General features: G+C 45.7%; 1 protein-coding gene across 2 annotated transcripts in view; it reads left to right on the top strand.

The window, feature by feature from the left end:
* Positions 1–23,597, top strand: part of MRPS2 (mitochondrial ribosomal protein S2) — a 161,177-nt gene that overhangs the window by 8,532 nt on the left and 129,048 nt on the right. For both annotated transcript variants that reach the window (XR_011268504.1, XM_069609599.1), the window contains exons 2-3: positions 20,102–20,233; positions 22,293–22,422. Coding sequence is in view for 1 of the 2 variants with exons in the window: in XM_069609599.1 (XP_069465700.1) it covers positions 20,102–20,233; positions 22,293–22,422 (262 nt within the window). In the remaining variant the exon portion in view is untranslated. The remainder of the gene's footprint in view (positions 1–20,101; positions 20,234–22,292; positions 22,423–23,597) is intronic.

The raw sequence follows: 23,597 nt of genomic DNA, 5'->3' as shown, positions 1-23,597 counted from the left end.
AACATTTCCCAGAATGTTTAGAACAGATCTATTTAGATCGTACACCTCAAACACCATCCCCCCCCGCATTGCTTTATCAAACTTACATGGGTCAAGTCATTACAATTACCATGTCTGCCGTTCATTCTCTCATTCTTTTCACTGTATCTCACATTAAAAGTTCTGTTAATGCCGGGAGTGTTCTGGGCACAGGGGATCTGGGATAACCTCACCCCAACTTGCCTGCAGACAAACCCCCTATTCAATTCCACATGACTCGACGGAGCCTTCAAGGACACATTCATTCTCCCCTCTTTCAACCACTTTGGGGGGTTTTCATCCATGCGTTTAGGGGACATTACCGGTTGTATCAAATATTGCTGCAGTGATTTTTCAATTTCTTCTCTGCGCTCTTCTAATGTCAGATATTTCTCTTGACTAAACAGTTCAAGTCGTCTGACTTCTGAAGATTGTTCAACCTCACCAGTTCTAACCTCGATTGTTTTAACCCCCTCCTGTTCCCCGTTCTTTTTACCAATTTCTAGCACCAAATTATCGAACGGGGCATATTTTAGTTCAGATTGAGAGGTGTCTGTTTTTTTTTTTTTCCATCGCAACCTGAGTGTGTTACATTGAAAGGCCCTTTATTTTAACTATTGCCGCATATTTTCTCACAATTGCAGCACTTTTATCCTGTACTCGTTTATCAGGCAAGGTTAATAACTTTATAAATTGGCTGGAGTTTTTACTTTTCTGCAGCTTCGTTATTTTCTGATTCTTTTCCTTCTTTTGTGTTAATGATTTAGACCTATGAGTAGTTTTTTTAGAATGTGACTGCAGATTCTGAGCAGAGAATATGTTATAAACTGGAGTTTCTGATGTGACCACCTTATGTTCCGGAACATTGATATTTACCTTATTTTTATCTCTAGAATTTCCTCACCTTTTTCTTGATGCATTGCACAACCCTTTGTTTATTATTTACATTTTTTCTTTTTTGGTTTTGTAACTATTGCCTCCACCTCATTGGCTTGCTCTTCTTTATCAGAACGTATTATCGCTCGCACAGCCTCTACTATTTGAGTTTGGATGATTTCTTTTTGTTTATTGTCCCCTTGTATTGGCGGCACATTCCTTACTTCCCGTTGATCATTTATCAATCTTGATTCAACCAATTCTTTCAATTAAAAAGTTTTGATCTGTAAAACGAGAGTCTAAAGATTCAAATAGTTTGGCCAGTGTAAAAAGGGCAGTATTCATGGCCTGCAAAGTCATTTCTGTCCCTAATGGTCAGGCTAGCCCTCCACCTTTGTTTATGTCCATTTCTTTAAACCTGCCTTGTCGTGGTGTAGGATGTATAAAAGAAATTGAAAGTACTGAGGACTCATGTTGTGAGTCAGGAAACATCACTGGGGATTGCGATAGGTGATCTCCTTCATCCAATTCACCTGATTGCATATCATGAATATTCATGTTCGAATCAAGAAGCCCATTAGCCTCCACTACACACATATCCCCACATCCATTCTGTAATTCCTCAATTTCGACGGTCTCTCCTTTTGCCCCTTTAAAACCATCTTGAGGGCAGGCAGTTACCGGTATATGAATCTGGACAGTGGTTATTTTATTTAATGCGGGCGGTAAGACCGGCCCTGATTTTGCCGGTACGACAAATTCACCCAAAAGGTCCTTCTGAGAGAAGGCCATCATCAGGGAATCGGAGGGTTAGCATAAATCTATTGCAGTATTTACCTTCCCACCTTCTATTAGATGCCACTTTTGTTGAGATACTTAAAGACGAGCATTCTTGGTAGAATTTCCGAATATCCGGCATATTAGATATCAATCTGGAATGTGATACGTTCCTGCGTGGAGCGCTCGGGATGCTGTTATCACGTTTGGGAGTAACCATTACAGCATGGGTGCACAACATACGGCCTGCGGGCCAGTTGCGGCCCCGCCATGCCGTTTTGTCCGGCCCGCGAGGCACAAAGACCCTCCTAATGGAGGGCGGCCCGCAAGCAGCATCGGCCGCCCTCCATTAGGAAAGTCTTTGTTGTCTTTCGGGCCGGACAAAACACTGGCCCTCATGGGTTCAGTGCACATGAACCACGCAGCTCCTACGAGCCACGTAGTGCGTGTGCGCTGCACCAATGGAGTGCCAGCACTACGGCTGGCGTGGCCAGTAAGGCCTGATGCCGGAAGGCATTTCAGCCTTGCTTGACACGCCAGCCGTAGTGTCAGAAGCCTCGCCAGCGTTCCAGCACGTCTGGGTAAGTACATTGGGGGGGGGGGCTGCATGTTTGTGTCTGTCTCGGGTCCGTCCTGACTGTGTTTTTTTGTTTTTGTATGTATGTTGAGATGCGGAGGTGGGGGGGTGTGTTTGTATTTGTATGTCTGCAGTGTATGTTGAGATGCGGGGGTGGGGTGTGTGTCGGGTCTGCTTGAATGTGTTTGTGTGCAAGTTCAGTGTATGTTGAGATGCGGGGGTAGGGTGTGTCGGGTCTGCTTGAATGTGTTTGATGTGTTTGTGTGCAAGTGAAGTGTATGTGGTGGTGGGGGGTCCGGGTCTGTTTGCTTGTGAGTTTGTTTGGTGAGTTAGGGGGTGGGGGTTCAGGTCTGTATGGATGCATGGTGTACGCATGTGAGTTTGTATGGTGAGTTGGGGGTGGGGTATGTATGGGTGCATGGTGTATGCTTGTGAGTTTGTGTGCTGAGTTGGAGGTGGGGGGGTTCGGGTCTGTATGGGTGTATACTTGTGAGTTTGTATGGTGAGTTGGGGGTGGGGTCTGTATGGGTGCATGGTGTATGCTTGTGGGTTTGTATGCAGGGGTGGGGGGTTGGGGTCTGTATGAGTATATGCATGGTGCATGCTCGGTGGCATGGGGCATAGTGTTTGCATGAGGGGTGGGTGTCTTGGGGCATAGTGTTTGCATGAGGGCTGGGTGTCTTGGGGCATAGTGTTTGCATGAGGGCTGGGTGTCTTGGGGCATAGTGTTTGCATGAGGGCTGGGTGTCTTGGGGCATAGTGTTTGCATGAGGGCTGGGTGTCTTGGGGCATAGTGTTTGCATGAGGGCTGGGTGTCTTGGGGCATAGTGTTTGCATGAGGGGTGGGTGTCTTGGGGCATAGTGTTTGGTCGGGGAGTGGGGGCTATGGGGCATAGTGTTTGCATGAGGGGTGGGGGCCATGGGGCATAGTGTTTGCATGAGGGTAGGGGGCCTTGGGGCATAGTGTTTGCATGAGGGTAGGGGGCCTTGGGGCATAGTGTTTGCATGAGGGGCGGGGGCTATAGGGCATAGTGTTTGCTTGAGGGGGAGGGGTGTCTTGGGGCATAGTGTTTAATAAAAATTAGGGGTTGAAAAAGACTCCTGCCACGCCTACCGCCCCACCCACATTTACTTTTCGGCTCACTATAGCCATCATGTAGGGTACTTTCGGCCCTCTGTCAAAATCAGTTGTGCACCCCTGCATTACAGTGTCAAAATCATAATTTCTAGCGCCTTTTGGTGGCATGCCTGTGCATAAGGTAAACATTTTCTCAACTTATTGGAAGAATTCACAACACTTCACTAGGATCAACCACGGCTAACCACTTACACAATGAATTTGTACACAAAACAAGTCAACACTTGCATTCAAGCCTCACCCCTCACCACTCACCCGCTCTAGCAGCTAAATCAACCCTTTTAAAATCCCTAACACATATGCACGTACACGAAAGCGCTGGTGCTACTCCTAATGTAGAGTTGTTGGGAGAAGGCTAACTGGGGGAGGCACAGCCAAAAAGTCACGTGACAACTGTTAGACACAACGGGAAGCTAAATCTTCACAATAAATTCAAAGTACAGTGTATAGCAACCGCTTACTTGCTCATATCAACCTGCTAAATTTCAATGAAAACATACATTTTCAATTGAGTCAACCCAGCCTCACCAGCGAGCAGCCAACAGTACTTTGCTGTACTTTTCACGGGTGTGCAGCGCGAGTGCGCTAGACTGCAAGATTTTTAAAGGGCCGGATAGGCGTCGCAGGGCAGGGGGGCAGGTCCACCAAACAAAACACACCTCCTTTTCCCTTTGTCAGAGGCCAGGCAGGGGGGGGGGGGTCACTGTTAAAGACGTCCTCCGGTGCAAAACAAAATGCGAGTACCTGATCCACTCTGCAAGCTGAATAAGCAAAGTTAAAGTTGAAAGGCTCAGCTTTTCGTTCAGAGTCCAGTATCAGTCAATACAGCCAACAGTACTTTGCTGTACTTGTCTCTTATGGGGCTGCTTTCGATCCCCGCCCCTCATGGGTTACCATGCTGCCCTCGGTCGAAGAGCAGACAATAAAGCATGAGGCGCACACAGAGGGGAATATTCAATTTAGAAGTGGATAAAGCCCATCTTCCCTCCGTGCTGTCGTTCCCACTGCCCCTTATCATTGCACCTGAAGAGTGCTCAGACTCCCTTTCTAGCTTGTCCTCTGACATAAATATGTGATCATGTCTTCGCAGCAGAAATACATGTTTACTAGCTGAAAACGTAGGCTTTCATTACTGTTTCATTGCGGTAAATGGAAATGAATATCCAAAATGGCCACGGATCGGTGCCATGTTTTCTGGCTCATTTCGCACACGCACTACAGACGTTCAGGCTCTCTGTAATACTTGTACTGATAACGCAAAGGGGCCTGCCCTGCTTTGGCACAGCCAATCAACATACGCCTACTAGAGGGGGCGGAGGGAAACGATCCCACAACATACATGGTAGGGCCTGGAGCCCTAGCGCATGGCTTCATGGTGCAACATGCCCATCTGTCTTTGACTAGAAGTGTGGATGCCGTTGGATTTTGAACTACAAAGACAGGAAGAGAATCCTTGCTTTCTCCAGACGAGGAGGGACCATCGAGAGAAGGTCAGCTAAAATAGCGTTGTACCGTGACTACAGGCTCAAGGTGCAGAAGCAGCAGACATTGTTTGGCCCCACGAAGGAGCGACGGCGTGCAGAACTGAGATGCATGCTGATATATCCAGCCAGACCAAAGATTCTCCATAATGGCACTTCTCATTTCTTTGATACCATTGAAGGCACGCATGCCGGTATGGACACGTTGGGGGTTGCTCATCTCCTGGGACGGCCCGAGGCGGCGACCTGATTGCAGGCAGTGCAGCTCCTATCAGAAGACGTCATGGAGTTTTATTATGGTGGGGGGATAGCAGAGTGTGATCACAGGGAGACCAGTAAAGGCACTGGTAATCCTTGTGACTACAGTGTGGGTAGCACCACTGGTTACAGTGCACCCTCCTTCCACTTCTTTTTTCTGGGTGATAGACCCTGGTACCTAGCCGCTGCACAAAAGACATGGGCCCTGGGATCGGCTGCGCCTGAACGAGCTATCGATGGGCGGTTGTTGGGGATGTTTGGGGGCTGGTTTTAGTTTGGGGATGGTTTTGAATGCATGCTGCTTTCTCCAGTCTCCCTGTCTGGGGCACCGGGGTACCGCACCCACGTGCTCAAAGTACCCAGATTTGGGGTTGAGGGAAATGCCGTGAAGTGGGAAGGTTGGGGGCCCCTGAGATGGCTGGATGCAGGTGACAGGCCTTTATGGATTTGGACTGGGTGGTTGGAGGGGGGGGGGGCTGTGGAATGTCGAGTGGTACACCAGGGCTTGTGGAAGTTGCAATACTCGGATGAGTGACATATTTCCTGGAAAGTTAGGGGACTTATCAGCTTCATCGAGCATAACAGGGTGCACTGCGCCGCGAGGGGGTACACATTGCACCCCTGCAGTAAACACTCCTCACGGAGGCTAGACAGGCCACACTCATTAAGAAGTGGGGGGGCATGCATATGGGTCTGGCTACTCTGCATATGACAGGGGTACGATCATATGGGTGGCCCCCTCGGTGCCCTTTAGGCTTGTTGAATCCAAGCGGGGCAGCTAGGGCAGGATGATCATTGTGCACAGGTTTCTGGAACAACAGAAGATTTACATAACACGTACGCCCCAAATCATGATGCCACCTCCTTATTCAAGTCCCTGTATTCCAGACTGGCATGGTATCGGGGAGCTTTGTGGATATGGGGAGGAGACTTTAATTGTACGTAAGACCCTGGGCTGGATAGGTCGGATGATGGCCATAACAAGCCGTCTTCCCTGGCTAGGGCACTAGGTATCCTGCTGCAGGAGTTTGGGTTGGTAGACATTTGGTGACAGCTATACAGGGACAAAAGGGGGTATTCCTATTACTCCAGCCCACATGGGGTGCACACCTGCATCGATTACATGTTCATGGGCACTTCATCATGGCAGAATATAAAGCCAAGTATTATCGGGAAGCTGCCAATCCTGACATGGCGACTGAGAGCAGAAGCACTGCTTGATTGTCTGTTTAGGGCTCATATTGGAGTCACAATTGGAGTGTGGGCAGTGCAGAGACCTTGTGGGAATCATTTAAAGTGGTAAGTGTTGGGGGGGATTAGTAACATGGGTGCATATGCAGAGACCTACTGCGCAATAAGAATCGGAGATTGAGGACCTGGCGAATGCTCCTGAACGAACTGTGGGACATGAGGAAAAGCGTACCGAGCTGAGACAGGCATGTATTGCGGACTGGGAGTGGTTGGGTAAATATGATTGCGCTAAATATACAGATAAACTTCATGAGAGTGGGGATAGACCTGGGAGGGGGCTGGCCCGGCTGCGCCGAGTGGAAAAGAGAAGGGGGGGAAAGCAGGAAAAAAAGAAATGTTAATTTCATTTTTGCACCTAAATGTGGAATATAGCGTGACTGCTTCTGCGCTTCCTTGCACCTTTGTGTGCCTAATTTCCCCTGTTTGGCTGCATGTTTGAGGAATACTCCAATTCTGGAGCCTTTGTTTTGCCGTCCTCGTGGCAGTTGGAAGCTGGCCGCTGCTGCTGTGAAGGGGCTGTAGAAGCTTCTATCAGTGTCTCCCAACTTCCTCCTGGCAGCTTATTGGCTATCCGAAAACTTCAATAGCCCAATCCAGAACCGGGAGGCTTAGCTGGCCCACTCCTTCGAGGGACCACAACAAAGGCCCCTGTCTGCTACCCGGACGCTCTCAGATGAAACCCGGTACCCTGCTGTCCCCCACCCCTTGTTGTATGCATATGCCTGTGTGCTGGAACCCTGTGCCCTACTATTCCTCCCCGACCCTGTTATATGCATGTGCCTGTGTGCTTGAACCCTGTACCCTACTGTCCCCCTGTTGTATGCATGTGCCTAAGCATGTAGCCTGCTGTCATCCCATTCTTGTATTCATATGCCTGTGTGCCTGAACCCTATACCGAGCTCAGATGTCCCCTTGTGCCCACTTGCCCTTACTGAAATCTTTGTCTCAGCCGCCCTGCAACATGGGGTTGGGCTCCATGAATGTGCCCGCTAGAATTCTTTTTGCACTTTTGCTTGTGATGTAATTACCTTCTGTACTGCTTTCTATGATGTAATTACGTCCTGTGCATTCTGTCCTGTAACCATAATCACTGTAACCAGTTTCATAAGCACCTAGATGCCTCCGGGCTTGGGGCGCTATATAAATAAATAAATTAGCTCTATCAAGGATTACTGCAGGGAGAAATGGAGGGCACAAAGCGAGATCAACTTAGTCTTCAGTAGGTTTTATCAGACACACTGGAGCCTAAATCGGGTTTCAGTACTGAAGCCCGCCAAAGACAAAACGAACAAAGGGCTCAAACCATGCTTGGCACGCAGAGTAAAACCCAAGAAAGACCTCACAAACAGAAAATGGTGAAAAAAGACCGGGCCATTTTGACAAAATGGTCACCCATGGGCGCTATGCTGCAGTTGTGGATCGTGCGGTAGAAAAGCACAATGGTAGGAAAATATTAAACCACTGCCACCAGCCATATTTAAAGTAGTGAGGGTAACATAAAAAATGTTACATGAGTCGGTATGATAAGGGGCTACCAAGTAAACCCCCAGCACTCCACGTAACATGGTGTGTGCTGGACCTAGAAAGAGAAAAGGAGAGTAAAGCAATTTTCACTTTACTTTCTTGGGAACAGTAGTTCACGCAAGAAAAGGTATTTAAACCTTATGAGAAATCTAAGGGATTTCTCTTTGACACTGCACCGATGGTGCAGTGTCGCCATACAAAAATTAGATGCCTATGGAGTTTGTCAGACTCCAAAAACAAAGGGAACATATAATTCAAATCAGGTCAAAACACATGAGGGTGAGAAAAAGGGCTCATTTACTCCAGGGTTAAAATTAAAAAAGTCCATCAAAAGAGCTGGGGGTCTCTAAGGTGGGAGGAATTGAGCACAGAAATGAAAATTCTCCATAACGGGGCTTCATGCCAAGCTTGAAACGACTGTATGAAGACACCGTAATAGCTTTTTTACTTTACTTTTTCAGGTTACAGTGGATAGCCGGTGGCTCGGTACGCTTTGACATGGGTCCACCTATGGTGTATAGCCTTCAAATGGCCAAGACTTCTGAACATATCTCCTGCTGTACCAGTATGGGCTTCCATTATATTTACCATAATGGAATCATTATCCAGTTGAGTCAGAGTCTCATAAATAGTAGTGAGCTTGTATTCTATTCTGGCTACTATGCTCATGAGATTGAATTCCAGGGATGGGTATTCACATGGAATATCCTTTGGCAATTCTAAACGCTGTGAAAAATCTTGTCCTCAAGTCAGCCCAAATTTCAATTCCACAAAGCATGCATGGAACAATCTTAGCTGAATATAAAGTATGGTCTTAATGCAACATCTTCCTTGGTTACCAATAAAGTGGCTAATGGCATGACACTTCTTCATACATTATTTTTCATTTCATCCCATTGAATATCCCACTTCGCTATATCTTCGAGGTATACCAGTAAATATTTGTAGCTCTTGACTATTTCTACGATTTTCTGATCAAGGCGCCAGGATGTCCGGTTAAGTTTGTGAGTCTTTACTTTGCCCATAAAGGTGAGAATTTTGGTTTTCTCTATATTTATCTTTAGACTATTTTCCTTTGCAAAGACACCCAAACAATCAAGCTTCGCTTGTAGCGCTGATGCCATGTAGTCTACTAAAAACAAGTCCTCCGCATATCCAAGCCAGTCAAACTGGAGGGGTCCTATTTTTAGCGGGCATGCTCTTACAGAATTGTGGGTCAATGCCAAGTTAGCTAAGTATAAGTTGAACATTGTGGCTGCTAAAATGCAGCCCTGTTTAACTCGTGCTGTCAGAAAGTAACCACTTACTCACCACTCACCATTGAATATTATATGCTCTGAGGTGACGTAGTAGAGCAACTTAATCATGGACAGCAAACCAGGTGGAATCTTCCATGCTCTCAATTTGTTACATAGCCGGTTCCTTAATATTGTATCCAACGCAGCACTGAAATCCATGAATGCCCCATACACATGACGGCACTCCCAGGCATGTTCAATGGCGCTAGCTAGTGTTAATTGGTTGCGTCTAGTGCTGGATTTGTTTCTAAATCCTGTTTGATAGGGCAAACAGATTTTTATTCTCGTATATCCCCTGATTTAGTTATTTAAGTAGCACCTTAGCAAAGATTTGCAAAGATTTTTGTGGGAATGTCTAGCATGCAGTAATTTAGCTGATCATTCTAGCGCCCCTTTTTCTGGATCGGCAATATTACGCTTTTAACTCGCTGGGACTTTACCGCTCTGGCCAATATGGGTGAAGAGAGTGTATAATGCATTCACCCAGAGTCCATGTGATAATCGCAGAAGTCCATTGCCTGTACCATCTGGGTCAACTGCCCTAGATGTTGGAAGGTGCATGATTATTTTTGAGATTTCGGAGACTGTGGACTTGCATACCCATTTTGCTATATCATATTGTTTGTTTTGTCAGCGGGTTCATCACTTCCTAGAATTTTGAATATGGATCTTCCAGTTAGCTTCACTCACGCTATTAATAGGAAGATTGCGCTTGGCGGTCATTCATGACAGACCATATTCCTGTTATTATTGGATCTAGCATGATTTTCCAAATGCAGCCACAGATCATTTTCTTTTAGAATTTGCCTTGTATTTTCGTAACCAACAGCGATAAGATCTCTTAATGGCTTCAGCTATTATGGTAAGTTCTGCCGTTTTCTCCTTGTTTTCTGTTAGTCTTTTAGTGGGTGGCTATATCTTGTCCAAGTCCCTTTTTTTTCTAATTTGGATTTGATGGTCATATTTGATCGTCTAGGGGCTTTCTCTATTCCAATGGTCATTAGTGCTCTTATCATCTCTTTATCAAATGAGTATTATATGCAGCATGAGCACGCCACTTCTCCGAGAACGGAAGTAACACAGACTCGGCTATAACTTTAGGTTTTTCTAGTTTAGTGGGGTTCCACATGATGAGATTAGCACCAGAATTGATAAAAATGTCACCCTTTAGATAGTATTGGTTAGTCGCTGCTTTAGTTTTGATTAGGAGACATAGTGTGTCACAACAGCCATTCTGCAATTTTATATGCTTCAGGATACCACCTTCCAAAACACAGTTTTTGATTAAATTAATCTCAAATTCAAAGCAATAGTTAAAGATTTGACTCTGTAGCTTGGTGGTCTGCAGATAGTCGTACTGTCCTTTTTTGAATCGCTGAATGTGATGGATGTATTAGTTATGGTTTATGGACACTTTTTTAAAATCAATGATTTGCTAAAAATGGGTTAGTTATCTCAGTCATTGTGTTTTTATGGGAAGTGATGCCTTTTATTCAGCTACCAAAATAAGTACAGCGTTGGCCAAGATCGTTGTTGCATTCATTTTAAAGAATGACCAGTGACCACCTGCCATTATGTTAACTGGCTCTAAGTAATAAAGCCATATCCTTATCTTTCAAGTGCAAACATTGGCTCACAGGGTGTTAGGACAGTTTTTCTGAAGTCCATCTAAGGGCTTAATAAAACCATTCAACTGAGACGGTACAAGACTCCACTCTTAGTATAAGGCTGTACCACCCGAGTTCATGATAGCGTAGACCGATCAGCCAGGTTTATCTTAGGAGGGCGAGGGGACTGTAGAATCAGTACAAACACATTGTAATACACGTATGGTCCAAAGAAACACTGAGACACTGTGTATTGTAAAAAACTAAATGGCTTATTTAATTACAAGTAGGCCCAGATAAATCTTGCGGGGAAGAAGTGCTATCGCAGATCATATAAACCGCTTATAAAAAAACACAACACTATGCTTGGAGGTACACAGACCGAAGCATACAACCTTATTCGGAACACTTTATTATTTTTTTAAAAACGTTTTTTATAGTGATTATCAAACCAATGATCAACACCAACCAAATACACTTGGTCATATGCATATTCCCCCCTTCCCATTCTGGCCTATGTCCCTGCTACGTTCCACTGCTTCCTTCCCAACTAACTATTCTAGTATCCTCTACCTTGCAAGTACATATGCTAGATACTTAAGTTTGCTTACATGCTTGGCCCGCTTGGGTCTAGGGAAGCCTTCCAGGAGACAAGCCACAGGGATCCCACAGCCTCGGCCATGATTTGGGCTACCTCTCCCCAAAACCTGCTTATCTCTGTGCACCCCCAAAACATATGTACTAATTCCATGCTCACCTCTCCACACTTTGGACAAGTCTGGATTCCTGCTTGATGGGCACTTAGCTATTTTGTTCAGGGTCAAATATGCTCTGCGGGTCACATTGTATTTGTTGTAGCCGCACATTTCTGGACACCTTTTTGTGATACCCCATCGTTCTACTCCACATCCTGTCAGACATTGGTTCTCGTATGTCTTTCTCCCAGTCCAGCCTCGTATGTACTACCTCCCTCCCCACCTTGGACATCAATAACTTGTATATCTGTGAGACCTCATGTCCCCCCTTCCAACACATCATAAAATGTTTCTGTGGTCTCATCCGACTGTGGGGGGGTATCTCGGAATCTGGCCATCTGCCCTTTATGACCTTCAGGCGTCTGGAGTGCGTGATGAATTGTCCTTGGTGTAACCCAGTGTCTTCCATCTGCTCTTCGGAGGTTTTGGGCCCGCCTTCCTTAAGCACATCACCCACCGTTGCTATCCCCACTGGGTACCACCTTCCCCTGATGTTTAGCCTAACCTGTTCATCCAACCCACCCAATGCCACCAGCAGTATCTGCAGGGAATACGGAGCAGGATTAGCCATCATATAGCTTCCCTTGCACCACATCGTGCTTCTTAGACTTAACACTAGGTGCTCTTTTATCGCGCCCTCGTTGGGTGACCATATTACGTCGTTTAGGAAGAGCGGGGCTTACTCTGCACGTAGTAGTCTAGATTCAGATGACTGTTCCTCGGACAGCCACTTGGCCACAAATTGCAGTTGGCTAGCTAAATAGTATACTTCGAAATTGGGTAATTTTATACCCCCCGGGTCATGCGGGTTCTGAAGCTTCCACAATGCCACTGTACACCTAGATTGTGCCATATGAAGCTCCTGCATATGCTGTGTAATTTTGTAAAAAAAACCTCTTTGGTATCACGAACGGGACATTAGCGAAGCAGTGTAGTACTCTTGGCAGCACCACCATCTTTAATAATGCCGCACGCCCCATCATGGACAAAGGTAACTTAGTCCAGAATGTCATACAATTCTCAGTCCTGGACACCACCTTTTCCTTGTTCTGTGTATGCTCTAATTTAGGGTCGTAATATACATCTATCCCCAAGTACCTAAATGTTTCAGTTTCCCACTTAATCGGTTATACCAGCAATCTGTATAGGTTTCCCGACGTACGCCCCCAGGGGAAACTGGCTCGACTTCTGCGGATTAATCGTTATACCTGACAATGCAGCATATCGTCACATCCCATCTAAAAAATATTGTAGATTCTCTTCGGGGTATTACAAATAAAGGAGCATGTCATCCGCATAAAGTGAAATCAAATGTCCCCATCCCCCAGTACCGATACCCACTTCTCCATACTCTGGCCGCAAGTACACCGCTAATGGTTCCAGTGCCAAAATGAAGAGCATTGGAGACCACGGGCATCCCTGTCTCGTATCCAACTGCCATTGCTTAGAGATGGTGGAACCTGTCTTGACTCTCGCTACTGGCGCATTGTACAGCAGCTGCGCCCACTTAAGGTACGTGGGTCCAATACTGTATTCTTTCAGGACCACCAGCAGCCAGGGCTGTCGCTTTCACTGCATCCAATGTAACTACTGCGAACTCCTGTGTCCCCTTCTTTGTATAATCTATTTGCCATAACTGCTGTTAAAATCTTACCGTCTTGGTTTAACAATGAGGGGTCTGTAAGAACCACACTCTGTTTCTGGCTTATTCGGTTTGAGGAGTGGGATAATTGACTCTCGCAGGGACTCCGGTAGCTTACCTACGTCTAATGCCTCATTCGGCATTGCTAGCAATGGGAGCATTATTTCCAACATATATTAGTTATAAAATTCTCAGGGGAGCTCATCTGTACCTTGGATTGGACGTTTTTTTTTTTAATCACATACTCCAGTTCTTCTAGCGTAATGGGGAGCTCAAGACTTTCACACTCTTCCGTCTGTATTTGGGAAAATTAATCTCTTGTCAATGCCTCTTGTATATCCAAACCTTCCTTGTCCTCAGACACTTCATACAAATGCTTGTAATAGTCATAGAAACATGTATTCACACCTCCCCTGGATCTCCTGCAGCGTACCCTGCTCCCTTCACTGCCCTGATAGTCTGCCTAGCGGTTTCACTCTTATATAACCAGGCCAGTGACCTGCCCGGGTTATCCCCTTCTGCATGCTGTCTCTCAATGTATTTCTTACAACTGAGTTTACTTAACCTTTCCCAGTGTTCCCTGCATTCCCCTTGCAAGCTGGCCACTTCTTCAGCTTCCTCTAGGGATCTGCTCCCTACTTTCATGATCGTTTCGGATGTCTTTTTCGCTTTTTGTAAGTCCCTTGTTATAATGTCTTGCATACCTTTGATTTAGCTATGGCCGCCCCCCCTAAACACCATCTTGACATACCCGCTGATGTGACACTGCCCGTGTTATTTCCAAAATAATCTTTCACTTCGGTCCTTATGCCCTTTCTTAACCCTGTATCTCTTAACGCTTAAACTCTCTGTTTCCATGTCGGGATTTTAGCTCGGGGAGAGATGACCTGCCATGACATTACCAGGGGAGCATGATCCGAAAGAACCCTCGCTTTGTACTCTGCTGGTAAAACATCACTAATGGAATCTCCTCCATGAACACATAGTCTAACCTGGTGTGTTAGTTCTGCGGGGCTGAATAATGAGAGCATTCTCGGTCTTGTGGATGCTTCATCTGCCATTCATCTAGTAACTTGAATGTATGTATCAGTGTGTTCAGGGCTTTGGCAGATTGGGTCGGACTGGTAATCTTGCTGTCCGATCCGTCTAATGTCGGGTCCAAGGTACAATTGAAGTCACCTCCCTTTATCGCTGCCCCATCTCTATATGGACTGATCTTGGGATATAGGGCTCTAAAGTAGGCCGCAGTGTCCTGGTTCGGGGTGTATACATTAATGATGCACATTTCCTTATTTTCCACCAGACCGCAAATGATTACCTTCCTGCCATCATTGTCTAGGAAGGTCTGCAGTATCTTAAATGGGACATGTGGTGCTATCAAAATTAGGACCCCTCTAGCATACGCCGAGTATGCAGAACCCAGGGTCGTCCCGACTCCCGCTCCACTTCCGTTTCATGGTGTCTTGCTTCTTTTGTCAAGTGGGTCTCTTGCAAAAGCGGTATGTCTATTTTGTGATGCCTTAAATCATCACTCGGTTACTCTTAATATAGCTATTCAAACCCCTCGCGTTCCGCTTAGTTCTCCTAAATTCGCCCATGTTGTCTACCCGTACTGGACCTCTTCCCTCCAGTGCGCCCCCTTTTTTCATACTGAGTGAATGTCCGTAGGCCAACTCCCCTAGAACTACCCCCCCACCCCATCCAACTGTTGCCCAGCTCCATAACAATCTCCGGCTACCCCGCATCTCGCCTGTTTCTCAGCCTATTGCCGGTACTCTGGGTGCAGCAGAAGGATACTAGACTACTAGTAACCTACCACAACTAACCTAAAGAGTGATTCTCCACACCGCGTACCCTTACGCTGTGCTTGTGTCTCTTGCATTTTGCTATCAGTGTAAACGCACATGCTTATCAGTCCAACTATCTCTACCGCTTCTATATTTGCTAGCCCCTTACAACATTACACTGGTACATTAAAAAACCTGTGTAGCTTCACTTATCACTTCCTTCTCGCCTCTGATCGGGTCGCGCCTCCAGAATATTTAGCAAGTGCATCCAACTGCACACATCTTCTGGCGTCTCGGAGAACATGGCCTTGTCTTTATGCAGAACCTTCATTTTCGCTGGGTACAGTAACCTGTATTTAAGATTGGCACCTCATAACCTTCTTTTAGCGGTCCCATAGCTCATGCTTTGTTTTTGCACTTGAAACGTGTAGTCAGGGTATGCTGTGATAGATGCTGATTCCCTCCTATTGGTCCTAACACTCCGGAAATGTTCCAGGATCCTCTCTCTAGCCTTCTAATTCAATATCTTCACGGTTCTGACAGGGCAGGGCTCCCAGGGACCGTCCTCGTTACGGCTCTATGCGCTCTCTCGACCGTGAATCCCTGAGTGAGTGTTCCGCCCCCTTTTTCTTGCAGCAGCAGGTCTTCGATGTAGTTAGTAGGTTTTTGGCCCTCTTCGCTTTCCGGGAGTCCGATTTATATGCACATTATTTCTTCGTGCCCGACCTTCTGCTTCCTCCACTCTGTTTTCGAGGTTGCGCACTTGTTGTTTCAACACAGAAATTTCCTGCGTGTTGTCTTTACAGCTACTTGCGTTAGCCTTCGCCTCTTCCTCTAGCACCCCAGTGCGTTCCGCCACCGTCCTGACATCTTGTCTTGGGAGATTCATATCGATTTGCATTTCATCGATCTTAAACTCCAAAGACGTCTTAGTTCTGCGATGGCCTCAACTATTTGCCAGTCCATTCTTCCCGGTGCATCTCCCTCACTTGCATCTTGCAACTGTTGCTTGGCACCTTCTGTCGGCTGCGTCGGTTTGGCAAACGCATCCAATGACAACTGCTTCCCTTTACTTGTGTGTGTGTTTTGCTCGTCATGGTAGATATCTTGGATATGGGGTGCCCTTTTATGTCGCAGCACACGTGTGGTGCCCTGTTCCACGCAGGCTCGGGTCAGGATAACGTTCTGTCTCGGGTGCCATGGTGCCCACTGTGTCTTCACACTTCAGGCTACTGACTTGTCCTCACTCTCAGCTCCTATGTATCCGGCGACACCAGGGGCTTACAGTGCATCCACTGCACGTGTGCTCGCTCTTTGATGCGCTCAAGCGATTCGTGGTTCGATCCAGATCTGCCAGCTGGCCCAAGTATTACACTTCCAATGAGTGGTCTGCCTCAGCACTACCACCGAGCTGCAGCCGCCATACTCCTGCTGTCCCACTGTTACAAGTCGGCCAACAGGTCGCCTCAGTTCGTGCACACTCGTCACCCTTCTCCTTCTGCACCTTGTCTGCTGGGTGACTACTCCAGCCAGGCCTGGGCTGATCCTCCGCTAGCAGAACTAGTGTTGAGCACAAAGTGCTAGGTCTGTCCAGCCTCCTACGTGCATTTTATAATCCTTGACGGTGCCAACCCATCCATCAGCGCCTCGGTAAGCAGCTGTCCCCCCAAAGGTTTTAGTCACTCAAGCCCGTTACCCCTGTGGGTACTGCTCCCAGTTAGGGGGCTGTACCGTCAGTGGTTTGGTTTATAGTGTGCTGTACCTACGAGTATGTTTCACACCTCCATCAATGTCTGCCGCTCCTTGGTGAGGCTCGCCTCCAGTCTGTGGTTTGTACACGGCTTGATACTGTCTTCTAGTTGCTGCACTGCTGCCAATCCTGTTGCTCACATCTGTATACGGCAGCCTTATTGTTTCTCCCACTCCCCACTGTACCACTCCACCAGGCTGTGCTGCACAATGTATTGAGCACAGTACGTCATTGGCCACTTAGAGGTACTGCTCGTGTAAGAGTCGGGCTATTATTTCCAATGTTCGCTTCTGTACACATGTAAATTCAGCACTGTGGGTGTGCAATAAAACGATATCATGACTGGGGTCTGCTGTACATCTCTGCTTTAGTCTCAGCCCCCTTCCGCTTCAGCTTGTATTGCGCCCATCAACGTTATTTCACTTTCTAATTCATTAGTTCTTCCGAGGCCTCATGTCCAGTGCAGATATCGCGTTCAGTGTTTGAATGCAATTGTGCATCTATCCGCGTGCATGGGGATCCGCCTCCTGGGCATATGATTACCCCGTACCTCGTCCGCTGCAGTGTACACCTGTCTCTCCAACTTTTCCTGTGTGCATGTGTTCCCGATCGGAAAGTTTCCTGCTTTCATCCGCTGCTGTGTCACCGTGCGCTCGCATTCAAATCAACCAATCCTTCCATCACGCGGAAATACTTTGTATCCACTCGATAAGATGTCCGCTGCATCTCTGCCGACTTCTGGAGCTTGTTAGCTGTAGATGCTGCTGTCGTACCCTGGCACTCCGGTCATTGTTTAATGAGCGGAATCTGCTTGTGGCTAGCAGCACAGCTCCTCACTATCTCTGTGTGGCCATGGCAAAGTTTGTTTCTTTGTTCTTCAGGGGGCCCTTTTGTATCTTCCATCGCTCAGCTTACGTTAACTTCTCCGGCTCATAATACTGCACCCCGTGCACAGTTTTTAATGGCATTCCAACCGCAGTATGCCTCTCATGGCAACAGAGCTGCAGCTTCAAAACTGCAAGTCTATGCAGGCTCAGTCTGTCCGGATCGATGTAGGATCAGCAGGAGCACGTAGAGATCATGTATTAGTCCGTGGCCACGTAGCCAGGGCAGGGGGAGATGGGGCTCAGTTGCAAGCAAAGTCAGGGTTCCTGAGGAAGACTGTTCATAACAAGTAAGTATCTCACTTTCAAAGTTAGTTGAGGGTGCAGGGACTTCATAGAAGACCCTAGGAGGATTCCATCAGTGGCCTGGGTGAACTGGATGAGAGAACTCCCATAGACACCCCAAAACTACACAGGAATCACAAGACTTAAGGCAAGTAATACCTAACCAACATAGTATCTCAGCACAGAAGAATTTGCAACATGAGGACTTGGGGATTTCCAGCCAAAAACCCAGATTTCTTGTTATGTAGACTGAAAACAGGACCCTGGAAGGATCAACCAGGGAGGCTCCAGGCAAGAGTTTTTGTGGCTGCATGTGGTTCTGCTGTTTTGGTGCCCTTTTCAGGAGCCAGAAGAAGATGAATGTCGCTGGTCGTATTCTCGTCGTATGCATTCTGGTCGTTTGCAAAGTCCAGCACTCTGTGGTGAGGGGACTTTTCAGACTCCATTCAAATCTCTGGAGGTCTAGCAAGATGCCCACAAGTTTCAGCAAGATTTGGAATTCGGAAGACTGCACTGCTGGGCTCGAGGTCCCAGGGTATTGCGTATTGCAGCCCTGCAAGGTCGCAGCACGATGTGGGATGGCTCAGAATGCAGGTCTTTGAGTGTAGTGGGTCTCACCAAGCGCTGGTTCGGGGTCGTCGTTTTCGGAGTCCTCAGGTCGATTGGAAGGAAGGGTAACAGCAGGCTCTCTGGTTGCTGGAAATCGTCTCGGTTGTGTTTTCTTCTTCTTCCTCCTCTTTCGTTTCGGTTCTGGTGGTCGACTACTTCAGCTTCCAGGATCGGACCAATCAAACAGCCATGCAACAACATTCAAACTTTGGGGGTTGGGAGGGTTGACGGTCCTTTCAGGACAGCTAGCCTCCCAGTCTGAACTGGATTCTCGCAGTCTAGCTGGAAGACAAAGAGCTGTGTAGTTTTGGACTCCTGCCTCGCTTCCTGCCTTCAGACACTCTGGAGTCTGGGTGGGGAATCCAGAGTATTCCAGCTGAAGACAAAATTGATGCAAAGGATTTTCCCATCCTGAAGGTCAGGGGAAGGAACAAGAAAGGACAAGGAACACTGAAATGGAGAGAAAAGAAGACTGGGGCAATTTTGGTCAAATAAGCACCCATGGGTGCCTTTGCCGAGTCTGTGGAAACAGCAGTCGAGGTGCACTGAATTAATAAAAAGGTTCACTGCCACCAGCCATTAAAGGTAAGTTTGTACTTGTAACATACATGTCTCATTTAGAATGAGAAAGGGGATACCCACTACCTCCCCAAAAAGGGATACCCCCAGCACTTCACATATGGTGGGGGGTGCTGGTCTCACCTAATCCTTGGGAACTGTGGTTCTCACAAGGTTAGCCAGAGAAAGTAAAAAGGGGAGCCAGAAGGGCAACCCAGCGACAATAGGCAGTATGTGACACTTTGGATAATCTGAAAAATGACTCCCATAAAAAGAGTAAAAGACTCGAGTGTGGAAAAAGGTTCCCACTAACTGAGGTATAAGGACAAAATAATCCACCAGCAAGCAAAAGGTTCTTGGGTTGACACAGGTCAGGGAGATTTATCATTACTATGAAAATATAGTTACTATGAAAATCTTAACTAACACAGGGGCAAATCAAATAAAGTTTATGCCATGTTTAGTGGCACACTTTTTATTGTGCGTGGCCTCTTCTCTTAATTCATATGGTTCACTGCTGCCACTATCTATCTCATTGCTTCACAGCTCAGTTTCAGTTGCACTCTCCGTCCCAGACTTTGGTGCCAAGATGCCTTTTGGGGGACGACGCTTTATAACCAAGTGTTAAGCTAACCGGTTCCTGTCTTCAGGGTGAATGTGCTTCGTAAACTCTTTTTTGCTGATCACACATACCTAGTGACTACTGTGCTATTTCTCCTTCCCCTCTGCCAAGGAGGCCAAACGTAGCGAGTCTTCTCTTCAGAACTGTCTTTTATATTTACAAAGACGGTTTGTGATATGCCATCCACATCCAATATTCATTGTAGCTCAGTTTTTGAGTGGTGTAATGCCCCTAAAAGTGTGTTGCCTTGTGCAGTGAGTTTTTACGAGTTATAATTCATATACGTGTTATTCTATGGACCAATTGCTTTGATATTTTTTCTTTCAATATCTGATCTACTAGTAAAATACTGTTGTATACAATATTTAATGTATTCCAATCTCTGTATGATTTTTTCGTTCCAGTGTTGCCTCAGTCTGGCTGCGTTAAATTCCTTGGTAAAGCAGCCAGGTTGCCATGTCGATCATGGATCAGCCCAAAACACTTGGGGACTGTCGCTTTGCATACGGCGGACAATCAAGAGGCCAATATTCAAGGTAAATAACATGTTTAAACAAGCAAGGGCCTTTTTTGGAATTCTGGGATGAGGCCTAATTATGCAATTGGCCCTTTAATGCAAATTCATATCCTCTCCTTGATTAGGAAAGAACGTTATTTAGTTTATATATGTGGGGAGGTATATATGCTTGGGTATGAATGAATAATGGAATAGTGCAACTTAACAATTAACACCCAGTGCATGATTTGCCAGCTGTTGACCTTCACAAGTTGTACAAAAAGGAACATGTATTGCATAGGCTCCATTTATGATTGAAGCTTCAGGCTGCTTTTCAAATGTATGAACATTTCATTACGCTAACTCAGATGTATTACCTTTTGAAAATGTGTCTTGCATAAATGGAACATTGGTGCCTTTCACCTTTTTGATCTTGATTACAATGTGGTCGTACTGCATCCTTTCTAGTCTGATTCTGTATGTGTTTTGAGGAAGTATCAGTTCTTTGAAAGCTTCTCCTACAGATCTGATCAAACTGTGGAATGACGAGCACAATGAACATTGTTGATTTCCACATTAAGTTATTGACCTGACCTGCAGTTATCTGCACAAGCACTGAAACAAACTGGCAGCCAGGCATGTGTTTTTCCTCTTTGCCCATCAGTTTGGGGAAGTGTAGTGTGCGACTTGTGTGTCTAATTTGTGCAACTTCAACTCCATTATAGCATCGGGAGTAGTCTGGTTTCCCCAAAATGGACCATTATACCATACTCGGCTTTAAAGAAAAAGATCTGCTGATAGTCACACCAAGAATCATATGTTGCAACAAAGGCATGCCCAATGCTTCTGGGAAAATGTAGAATGCTGTGCACCCTGTTCGTACCGGAGTGACATAGCAGAATATTTCTGGGGTACAGTACTATATCACAGTGGTTTCAAGTAACCCATACAAGAGTTGCAACATGGAACAAGTCATAGAAAATGTTAGTTGCACAATTCATAGGTTGCCAGGAAAAATCTGGGACGGCAGGGAATGGACACTGTTAAATCAAGAAGCTTAAAACAAAAACGCAGTTGGAATCCAAAAACCAGACCAACGCAAGCTAGGTCAGACACTAAGTTAGCCTGAAGTCAGAACAGAAGGGTACATTGAATCTAGTACCGGTTGGCGCAAATCATTGTCAAACACAAGATACAGAAGTCAGTAACTTGGGCATTTGGAATTTGAAGTACCAAGTTCTATTTTGAAGAAACCTTGTACAGATAGGATTGGTAATATACTTAATATAATTGTACATATACTCTTGATAAGGAATTACATGGGCTAACAGTATTTGCTGGGGCAAACCATGCACACATTTTCCAAGGCCAAAAAAGGAAATCCTGCACATGCCCAAGTCTTCACTGGTAGTTCAGCTCAGGTAGGAGCATTGGGCGCCAGGCGAAGTGTACGGCTGCATACATGCAGTGCATCATGCAAAAGCTATTTTTGGTCATAGTGTTGAGCATGGGGCCTCACGTGGGAGTTCTTTGTAAGGGTATTTTGGCAGTGGATAAGCTTCTTTATCAACAGAGCAACATTTCTGTATCGTACAGCGCTGGGGGGGGACCTCATCCCCCTTCCCATCCCCTCCCCCGCCAAAACCCATCGTTTCCCAGTGTTTTTAACCCCACCCCCCTCCCCCGCCTGTTGAAAACCCTTATCACTATATATTAGTGTCAAAGTATTTTTTCAGTAAAACATTTTCGGTAAAAAATGCATCGAATAAAAAATCTTATGTAAACTGGATACCGATTTCCATGATGTTACTTTTCTGGTAAATATTTAGTCACGTTTGGAAACGTTGCAAATGACAGTGTGCAAAACATTTTATGTTTAAAGGAGCATAAATCGCATGTGGAGGTTGTGATGCTTTCCACTAGAATTCAATTGCTATTCATCTGGTCCCCATGTTAGTGATCTATAATATAATATCTGTGATTTAATCGTTAATTAAAAAAAAAAACACATGCAAAGATGGTCACGGAAATTGTGTGTTAGGGAATGGAAGGGTATGGGAGAGTCACTCGTGTTTCATTCATTGCACTTTTTCTTCCAGCATGTAACGAGAAAATCCTTAATGATCCACTCAAAGAACCAGATTTCTTCAATTTGAAAGAACTTTTCTCTCTCAGAGACCTGTTTGATGCCAAGGTGCACCTTGGGCACAAAAAGGGCTGCCGTCACAGGTAATGTCATGGCATAACCCGCGGAAAGCTCTTTATTGTGAGGCTGAAACATATTGGTTTTGTAATGCTTAGAAGCATAGACAGTTCTGTTTAGGCGAAGTTATAAAAACTCTACAGCCGCAGTCCTTCAATCTACACTGGAACTACCTCCCAAACCTAGTAAAGTTTGTTTGGGTCCCTTTAGTGACACTCGTAGTTGCTACAGATTGCTTAGCCCTTTAGGAAGAAATATTAAAATGTAATTCTAGCCCACTCTGAAGACTGGCAATTTGTAAAAGGGGGGAAAACACTTGAAAAATATGGGGTATTTGTGCTTCTGAAAAAACGCAATATTCTTTTAGATTTGTTGCATATTTTAGCATCTATGAAATAAAACACTAGCTAAATGTCTTTCTTAAAAATATTGTTTCGTAATTCTGCAGTTTTCAATAATCATTGTGTGGGATCGTCCAAGATTGCCTGTTTTCTGTCTCAGGGTTTTCCTGAAGGAAGGTTCAAGATACCAGAACCCAAATATAGTACCTCCTTGCCACTACTTGAACTACTCAATTGACCTTTGTATGCATGATTACGTTTTGTGCACCTAAAGTAAGAACCGGATGGTGGCCCTGTTGGCCGCAAAACATATGGTTAGCTTTTTTGCATTACGGCTTACAGGTGTATGCATACTTCAAAGCAGAATACACCTGATTTATCAATTTTTGCTTTCTGAACAGTCAGAACCTAACCAAACATTAGCACAGAATGTGCCTTTCCCAAAAGCCTAATTATAGGCAATAATATTTGTGGTCAGTATCTTACTCAAGATTTTCAAATCACACTATGGGAGGGAGTAGCCTACACTGGTCCAGGGAAAAAATTGCAACATTTTAGAAATATGCTAATTTAGTTCCCCAACAGTTTTTGCACCATGAATACAGGAGTTATAAGTGACCACATCAGACAGCCGATAAGATTGATGTTACTGTACTTTGTCATTTACGATAGTATGTGGATGTCATAAGCATGTTTTGCTGGCTATCTAGTCCCCTGCAGGGTGCCTTAGATTAGTACAAACCAGCACTGGTAGATACATTAAGTGGGTGTTTGGGGAATGTGTTTGGAGAGGAAAAGGGAGCATCGCTGTAAGACCACATTAAAATGGGCCAAGATAATGCAGTTGTAGGGGATTAGCA

Source organism: Ambystoma mexicanum, chromosome 8 (genome assembly GCF_040938575.1).
Source record: "Ambystoma mexicanum isolate Mex_15411 chromosome 8, UKY_AmexF1_1, whole genome shotgun sequence".
Classification (NCBI taxonomy): domain Eukaryota; kingdom Metazoa; phylum Chordata; class Amphibia; order Caudata; family Ambystomatidae; genus Ambystoma; species Ambystoma mexicanum.
Note: the sequence above shows the minus strand (reverse complement) of the source record. Positions and strands in the feature narration are given on the sequence as shown.